The 9,152-nt window shown below is 54.7% G+C and overlaps 2 protein-coding genes across 2 annotated transcripts; one reads left to right on the top strand and one right to left on the bottom strand.

The window, feature by feature from the left end:
• Positions 1 to 643: 643 nt before the first annotated feature.
• RASD1 (ras related dexamethasone induced 1) lies at positions 644 to 2,582 on the top strand. Its single transcript, XM_053992073.1, has 2 exons — positions 644 to 1,028; positions 1,247 to 2,582. The coding sequence occupies exons 1-2, from the start codon at positions 743 to 745 to the stop codon at positions 1,795 to 1,797; spliced, it is 837 nt and encodes a 278-aa protein (XP_053848048.1). The 5' UTR covers positions 644 to 742; the 3' UTR covers positions 1,798 to 2,582.
• A 1,371-nt stretch (positions 2,583 to 3,953) lies between these two features.
• MED9 (mediator complex subunit 9) lies at positions 3,954 to 8,907 on the bottom strand. Its single transcript, XM_053992406.1, has 2 exons — positions 8,054 to 8,907; positions 3,954 to 4,740 (listed from the first exon to the last, which is right to left on the bottom strand). The coding sequence occupies exons 1-2, from the start codon at positions 8,188 to 8,190 to the stop codon at positions 4,524 to 4,526; spliced, it is 354 nt and encodes a 117-aa protein (XP_053848381.1). The 5' UTR covers positions 8,191 to 8,907; the 3' UTR covers positions 3,954 to 4,523.
• Positions 8,908 to 9,152: the final 245 nt, after the last annotated feature.

Here is a 9,152-nt window from a genome sequence, read left to right as displayed (position 1 = left end):
GTGAAAGGGACCGGGAGTGCGAGCGGGAGTTCGAAGCACCAGAGTTCCAATCGGGCTGCGAACGGCACCGGACTGTAAATCCGGTGATTGCTCCGGGAGCGCAAACCGGGATGGGAACGGGACCTGTCTGTGCACCCGCGGGAGTGCAAACCGGGATGGGAACGGGACCTGTCTGTGCACCCGCGGGAGTGCGAACCGGGATGGGAACGGGACCTGTCTGTGCACCCGCAGGAGTGCAAACCGGGATGGGAACGGGACCTGTCTGTGCACCCGCGGGAGTGCAAACCGGGATGGGAACGGGACCTGTCTGTGCACCCGCGGGAGTGCGAACCGGGATGGGAACGGGACCGCGCTGCGCAGCAGCGGGAGCGCGAACGGGGCTGCGAACGGGACAGGGCTGCCAAGCACCCGCAGCCCCAACCGGGCTGTAAACAGGACCAGGCAACCGAGCCCCAGGAGTGCGAACGGGGCTGCGGACGGGAGCGGTGCGCGCAGCCCGGAGCCCGGCGGGTGGCGCGGGCCGGGCCGGGCGCGGAGCCGGGCGCTGACTCAGCCGCCGCCGCCCCGGGCCGTGACGCGCCGAGGGGCGGTCGCTGCCGGCTCCATATAACGCGGCGGCCGCCGTGCAGAGCTCACACCGACCCTTCCTGAGAGGGAAGAGGGGCTGAGCAGCCGGGCAGGCAGCGCCTTCCTCCTTCTCCTCGTCTCCTTCTCGGCGCAAGCTGCACTTTTGCCGGCGTCAATGAAACTGGCAGCGATGATCAAGAAGATGTGTCCCAGCGAGGCCGAGCTGAGCATCCCCGCCAAGAACTGCTACCGCATGGTCATCCTGGGCTCCTCCAAGGTGGGCAAGACGGCCATCGTCTCGCGCTTCCTCACTGGCCGCTTCGAGGAGCAATACACGCCCACCATCGAGGACTTCCACCGCAAGTTCTACAGCATCCGTGGTGAGGTGTACCAGCTCGACATCCTGGACACGTCGGGCAACCACCCCTTCCCAGCCATGCGCCGCCTCTCCATCCTCACAGGTACTTGTCAGGAGGTCCCTCTGCCAGATTCTTGCTCAGTTTGGGGATGTTTTTGCAGTCCTGGGAGGAGGGAGGTACGATTTTGTGTGCTCAAGTGGTTGGGCAGCTCTTCTTGGTGCTGCCTGGTCCTTCTTTCTCCAAGCCTGTATTTGGCTTAGGAGTGGGTCTCTCTGTGTCCCCATCCCTGCAACCGTCTCACGTTCCCTCTTTGTCCCCAGGAGATGTGTTCATCCTCGTGTTCAGCCTGGACAACCGAGACTCCTTTGAGGAGGTGCAGCGCCTGAAGCAGCAAATCCTGGAGACCAAGTCGTGCCTGAAGAACAAAACCAAGGAGAACATCGAGGTGCCCCTGGTCATCTGCGGCAACAAGGGCGACCGGGACTTTTACCGGGAGGTGCAGCCCCGGGAGATCGAGCAGCTGGTGGGAGGGGACCCCAAAAAATGTGCCTACTTCGAGATCTCAGCCAAGAGGAACAGCAGCCTGGACCAGATGTTCCAGGCGCTCTTTGCCATGGCCAAGCTGCCCAGCGAGATGAGCCCCGACCTGCACCGCAAGGTCTCGGTCCAGTACTGCGACATCCTGCACAAGAAGGCTCTGAAAGGCAAAAAGCTGCTGAAGGAGGGGGGCCGGGGCGGCACGGAGGAGGCGTACGGCATCGTGGCCCCCTTCGCCCGGCGGCCCAGCGTGCACAGCGACCTCATGTACATCCGGGAGAAAGCCATCGGCGGCGGGCACGGCAAGGAGAAGGATCGCTGCGTGATCAGCTAGGAGCCCCCGCTCGCCACGGGAAAGAAGGAAGGAAGGAAAGAAGGAAAGGAGGGGGGAAAGATGCTCGTTTCCGAATTGACTTTGGGCAGGTGCCCACCCGGGCAGAGAGGGCGTCGCCTCTCCCCCAGCCTCCCTCCTCCCGCTTTCATCATGTCCCTCCCTGGGGGTGCATTTTGGGAGCGAGGGATGCGAAGGGGGAGGCTTTGGAGGGCAGGAGGGGATGTTACTGGGAACAGCCTCCTCCTCTGGGCAAAGAGACTGGGAAAGGGTGAGCTGCTGGGCAGCCAGGTGGGAGGATGAGTGTGGAGGGAAAGACCTTGGTGTTTCTTTCCCTCCCAAACCACCCAGCCTCAGGCACTGCTTTCAGGAGGGAGAGCAGGGGCCTGGCCAGCACCTGCCTGGGGCTTTGGGGTTGGTTCTTGATTTTTTTTTTTTTTTTTCCAACTTGAGAAGCTGTGCACGGACTCTGGCTCTGTGTTGTGTGTTCATCTGTGTCTGCAAAACACATGCAGAAGACACTCCTAAGCTGTTGCAAATACATTGCAGAGTTACAGCCCCGATGGACCAAAAAACTGACTCTTGTTTACATTTGTCTTGTTTAATTTGCAAGATTTCGGGAGGGTGGGGGGAGCGGGAAGGGTTTTACAAAAAAAATAATAGGCACTTTATGTAGGTATTGTTTGTCATTGACATGAACAAAAAAAAAAATCTTCAAGTGTTTCTACCGTGGGTGAAACTTGATGTTTTATTTTTTCTACAAATCAATAAAATCTTTTTAAAAATTACACCTGTGGGTTTGCCTTTGCTTCCTTGCCCTATCCCATAGCCAAGCCTGCTCAACAAAAGGCCTGAGCTCCGAGGTGGCAAAACCAGCCTCTCACTCCAGCCCTGTATTGCTCCATTTTCTCTGACTCCCAGTGCAAAGGTTCCCGCCTCTGCAAGCCGCCGGGGTTTTGCCACACAGGGTAACGAGGGGCCAGGCAGGGAGTTGCTCACTCCAAGGGGTCACTGAGCCAGCACTCTTTCCTCACTCCACTACGCCGAGTGACGGTGCTGCCAGCCCCATGACACGCCGGGCATGGCATGTCACTGCCTGCAGTCACCCAGCAAACTGACATCACTTCGTTATAAAGAGCTGATTGTGTTTCATGCTCTTTGATGATTAACTAAGCACACTTTAATGATGTCAACACAGACTGATTCATTGGCACCCCAGCTGGGATATTGTTTTTACTCTGCAATATGAGTAAAGGAAGTACTGTGCTCGAAAGGTCACCTTTACATCTGATGGTTTTTAATCTCTTCCCAATAACAAGTTGCAGTAATCATTGCTAGAAGTGAAAGGGAAAGAGGATCACTCTTCAAAGAAAGCTCGTTTTCAACCTCCGCTTTCCCCTCATGCAGCAGCACAAATCTGTGTTTAGTACATATTAATGGTAAAAAAAAAAAAAAATCATATTGAAGCCACAAAACAACGGTGGGGGAATGAGGCTGCAAAGAAAACCATCTCTAAGCAAACCCTCTCAGTTTCACTTGAAACTTGGATTCAAGTTGACAGAGTTAACTTGTTCCTCAACTAAGTGCCAGACATTTCTTTGGCAACAAGTTGCTTCTTCCAGCTCTGCCTATGCCTGATTTCACAGGAACAGCAACTGGCAAAAGAATGGAAAACATCGTCCAGGCATGAGACACAGGAATTTATTGAGCTGGGACAGGCAATGGCTGATGGAAAGGCAATTTCAGTAATAAAAAATGTGTACATTGTGCTTTGTTTATCTCGGTGTTCTGCTTTACTCAGAGTTTACACACTGGCACCTTCCCAAAGAAAGTACTAGTACAGTATCTCAGTGGGGACAGAGTAAATCTCTGAGCTACAGGTGAATTGCAACCATCCCACTGGGCAGAATTACCTGTTCCAGCTGCTCAAATGTTTGTGGTTGTGGGAAGCCCCTGAATGTGGAACTTACCTGTCCTGTTGAGCCTGACTTTAGTATGGACTAACTGAAAGCTTTTATCATTTATGCCCTTTGTTTTGATTCTTGCCCTTCCTCTGTTTTAGCAGGGAAAGACATTGGAGCTGGGCCCAGAATCCCATGTGCTGCCAACATCCTGCCCCTGCCCTGCCCACATCCACTCAGTGAACACAAGAGGGGCGATTTGGAATTTATAAATCTTTATTTGACTCATCTCAGACACAACCACCAATTGTTTAAAAAGAGAAATACAGAAGTAACTGAAAGCAATCATTCCGATTCCAACACACAGGGAATGGAAAGTGTACCAGAGACTCTTTCCAGGAGCAGGGCCAAACAGTTCATGCTTCCCTCTTACGTTCCCTTTTGATGTTTGGCCATTTTTAAGTAAAAAAAAAAAAATTGCAGAAATGCCCCCTTTTTCACAAGCAGGTACTTTGACCCCTAGTGAGGAGAAAGCAAAATGTCTCCTGCTTGTTTGAAAGTAAAAAAGAATGAACCCCACCCCGAGAGAAAAGAGGAGATGGGATATGTAAGTGCACAGTCCTGCAGCTGATCAAGGGAACGTGCTGCTGCCATCGTCCCAGGAGAGCACACGGTGTCCTGGCCCTGTGTCACACACCCATGGTCCACACAGGCGCAGCGCCGCAGCTCTGTAACCACAAAACCTAAAGAAAGAAATGTCAGCTTCTGCCACCCTGTTCAGCCTGGACAGGAGGTATCTCAGATCCAGAGAGTGGAGCTGTGTCTTTCCTACTCCTTGGGGATTTCAAACATGCAGAGGCTCTTGTACTTCTGTAGCAGCTCGTTTTTGGTCCGGACCTGCTCCCGCAGGTTCTGCAGCTGCTGCTGCTGCTGCTCTGGGCTCACCCCAATGCCAGGCATGGTGCTGATCAGCTTCCTCATCTCCTGGAACTTGTTCTTGAGCTCATTCAGTACTTGGTGAACATCCTGGCTGTCCTTGTCCATGCTGCAGAGGAGAGAAAATCGAGACACTGTGAATTCTCCTACTGAAAATGTTGTAATTTCCAATGCAACCAGGGTTTAAACTGGAATTCCCTGGGAAAATTGCTCTTGGTATCTAGCTACACACACCTGATTCACCTACCCCAGTAAAATGACACTGATGGATATAGGCTGGGTAGCTATGGGGCAACCTGGCTTCCTGCAAATTTCCAGCACACAATCCAGTCACCTCAGGATGCATCAATCAGGTTAGGAGCTGCTCTGCAGCTTTCAAACATCACCCTGGAGCAGGCTAAATTCTCCCTCTGAACTCCTGTATCTCTCTTTGGGGAAGGTAAGATTGCGTATGTGTTGTGTGTAGTCACCTGGAAAAAACGATCTCAGTCTCACCCGTGACCTGTTGCTGCTGTAATACAAAAAAAATCAATGTAGCCAAACAGCTTGACAGCAGAAAACAGAAACTGTTCCCCAAAGTGTCAGAGAGTATCCAAAGGCAGAGAAATTGGTACTTGGGAGCTTTCAAATGAGTCTCTGGGGATTTATACTTAATAAAAGAGAAGCAGTGGGGGTTTTTGGGTTGGTTTGTGGTGGTTTTTTTAAGAGCATCAGAATTGGCTCTGCAGCCAGCTCTGTGCTTTTCAAGGCTCAGTGTTGTCTGAGGCAGCGTCTGCCCTTGAACCCTCATTAGTATCTGACTCAGCTTTGTTAGCACCAGCAAGAAGTTTTACTGATTCCAGGCAAAAGCAAGTCCCTGCTTCCAGACTGCCTGTTAATAGGGAGAGCAGGATTCTAATGGTTTTTGAAAAACTGGGAGCCTGTTCAATAGCCAGACCTAAAAATAAATCTGCTTGGCATGACCAGGGCAGAGAGGTGCTCGATTATAACTTTGGGGAATCGTGACATGGCTGAGAGCAAAACTTTTAAGCAGATGGCCGCCGCTTGTTTCAAAAGCCTGTTGGAACAAAATATTCATTATTCCTTTCTAAATAAAACTGCAGCTGGTACTATAATGTCTCCCCATTATGCAGGCACTCAGGGCCAGGTCGGCAGTGGAAAAATACAGAAGCACACACACAACCAACCCCATGGCACATCTGGGGAAGGATGGGGTGACACTGCCTTTCATCCACCACAGCTGCAGGCTGGCTTTGACAGGGGTGTCCTTCCCACATCCCATCCCCTTCCCCACTCAAAGAGAACTGAGGCCTGTTGCCTGGTTGATCCAAAGGGATAAATATTTCAGGGTTGGTGGTTTTTTTTTAATCCTGATGGGTAGTTTTCCTGCATGAAGTGATTCCCTGTTTGGGGGCATGGAGATGTGGGAGTGGGAAGGTGTGGGAAGAGCCTGCAGCTGCCTGCACCAACACAGGATTCAACACAGCATCCAACCACAGCCTGTGCTGATACACTGGGCACAAAACCTGCCTTAAGGCACAGTGCCCTTCACCACACCAGCACAACCCACTGTTGGTAGAGCCACACAGTGGGACCTCAGCAGTGATGCTGTTGACTGTACGAGGCTGAAAACATCAGCAGACTCTGTTTAGGAAAACTTTCTCCAGACCCAAACAACAGGAAACAGCACCCATCCTTGAATGTCAGCAAATTTACGCGATACATCCTCGCTCCGGAGCACAGAGTCACCTTGGAGATGTGTCCTCACAGCTGAGTCAGTGTCAGAACAGCAGGGGTGGGCTCTGCCACTCGAGGCAGTGCTAGAGGACAGCCCGTTTGCCATCTGTCAGGGACAGGAGGCACAAGATCCCACCGCTGGCCACGGTGGTGCCACCTTTCTGCCACACTGTTCAGCCCTACGTCGGCTCAAGCTGCCCAGGAAACGCCAAACACAAAGCCAAGGGAGGTAGCTGGGCAGCAGGAGTGGGTGGCTCGGTGGGACAGGGCACAAGATATCCCTGGGACTGTCATCTGTGAGTCACTACAACCTGATCAGTGACACATCACAGTCTGGGAGGTGTCAGCCCGTGGCTACTGCCCACTTTGGTGATGTACACGCACACACCTGGCAGGGGATTTAGCCTCACTCTGTGGTCTGCACGGATCAGAGAGAATCAAGGTCAGGGGGCAGCTTGATGGCCTACACCTAGCACAGTGGGGAAATTTAGTGAAATTACAGTGTTTGTGTTTTCATGCCCATTCTGGACTGCTGTGTCAAAGGTATTAATTCCCATGGATTGGGCTGCTTGGGCTGCAGAGCCATTCAGGATGAACCTCCCTCACCTTTCAGACATGTTTGCTCCAAGTGAAACATCAGCAGGACACAAATCAGCTCCTCAATGAGTGCACAGGGAGAGGGCAGGAAGAAAGCAATTCATGCATCCCATGCCCACTGCCTCACCCTGCCCAGGTGAGAGCACAGAGCCTGCCTGGATGGATTTCCATGGCAGAGACATCCCCTTTCCAGGAATTCAGATGAGCACCTCTGGAGGGGTTATCCAGGCCCAGAAACACGTCAGTTCTCAGGACTCCTGTACCAGCAACTTTCACCTGTACAGTGCTTATCTTGAGCTGGGAAGAGAACAGTGTATGTCCCACTGAGGAAGCCATCCCCCTTTTTACATCTTCCCAGAAATGGGCTGCATTCCTGACGCACTGCCTGTACTTCCTGAGCTGTTATCAGCCAAAGAGTACAGTTCTCTGGAGCAATAACCCAGTGGACACACAGTGCTCCTGCTCTGGGGTTAGTGGTGGGGCAGTGTACCTGAGCCATGGGAGCACTTGCACTGCTCAGGTGACCCTGACACCACCCAGGCACTGGCACGACTCAGAGTGGAGATGCACTTGGGACTGCACCAGCTCCCTCCAACACTCTTCCCAGGAACTCCAGCTGAGAGAAAAAAGGGCAAAGGAGATGCTGGGAGGATGGAGAGCATCACTACAAGAGGGACCCCATTGCCCTGCTACCTCTTCAGGGCATCCTGGGGAAGTGAGGGCTGGGAGAGCATCACTTGAGGGAGGATCCAATAGCTCAGCTCACTGTTCAAGGCATTATGAGGATGCTAAGGATGAAAAAACAACTTAGAGGGCCCTGCTCCACATCCAGAGCATCCTGTGGATGCCGGGAGCCGGGTGAGCATCACTAAAGGGGGCATCCCACTGCCTCACTCCCTATCCATGGCATCCCCGAGGATGCTGTGACTGGGAGAACATCACCGGCGAGGGCACCCCTCAGCCCTGCTGCTCACGCAGGCCCGCCCGAGACCTCTGGTGTGAGGCAGCACCGTCCGAGCGGGGCGGCTGCGGCAGGGCCGTGGCTCTCGGCGGGGCGGGGGGGTGGCGGTGGCCGTGCCCGCCGTTACCATTTGATGATGTCGTGGACGAGCGGCAGGAAGGAGAACTCCTCCTGCGCGGGCGGCAGCGGCGGCGGCTTCTGCTCGGCGGGCGGCTCCGGCGGCGGCGGCTCCTCAGCGGCGCGGCCCGCGGGCCCGGACGCCATGGCGGGCCCGGCAGTGACGGAGCGGGGCGGGCCCGGCCTGGCTCCGCCTCACGGCCGCCAGAGCCCGCCGCCACGGCCCTCACGGAGCCTGGAGCCCGGCCGGGCGGCCGTGAGGGACGGGGAGAGGCGCCCCGCACTGTGATCCCGCTGAGCCCGCAGAGATCCCCTTGAAACTTCCAGTGATCCCCGCCGAAACTCCCGGCGATCCCCCCTAAACGCCTCCACAGTGATCCCGCCTGTGCACCAGTGATCCCCCTGCACCCCGCCAATGATCCCTCCTGAAGCCTCCAGTGATGCCCCTGAGACCCTCAGTGATCCCCCTAAAACCTCCAGTGATCTCCCTGAGACCCTCAGTGATCCCCTAAAACCTTCAGTGATCCCCCTGAGACCCTCAGTGATCCCCCGAAACCTCCAGTGATCCCCCTGAGACCCTCAGTGAAACCCCGAAACCTCCAGTGATCCCTCTGAGACCCTCAGTGAAACCCCGAAACCTCCAGTGATCCCTCTGAGACTCTCAGTGATCCTTCCTGAAACCTCTGGTGATCCCCCTGAGACCCTCAGTGACCCCCCTGAAACTTCCAGCGATCCCTCCCAAAACCCCCAGTGATCCCCTCTACATGCCTCCACAGTGATCCCACCTATACCCCAGTGATCCCCCTGAGATCCTTCAGTGATCCCCCCGATACCTCCAGTGATCACCCTGAGCCCCCCTCAGTGATCGTCCCCGTGCCCCTCTATTGCTTCTCCCCACACCCCCCAGAGATCCCCCTGCACCCCTCAGTGATCCCCCTGCGATCCCCAGGGATCCTCCCCTGACACCCCCACAATGATCCCACTTCCCACCCGAGCCCCACACAGGAGGTGGGGGGTTGGAGGAAGCAGAGATTGTGGAATCCCACACCCCAAGGGCAGGGTGAGGAGAAGGGGTGCCTGGAACCATCCAGATATCCCAGGAGCCATTC

The sequence above is a fragment of the Vidua macroura genome, chromosome 16 (genome assembly GCF_024509145.1).
Source record: "Vidua macroura isolate BioBank_ID:100142 chromosome 16, ASM2450914v1, whole genome shotgun sequence".
Taxonomy (NCBI): Eukaryota; Metazoa; Chordata; class Aves; order Passeriformes; family Viduidae; genus Vidua; species Vidua macroura.
The sequence above is the reverse complement of the archived record's forward strand: the minus strand, read 5'-3'. Positions and strand labels throughout refer to the sequence as shown.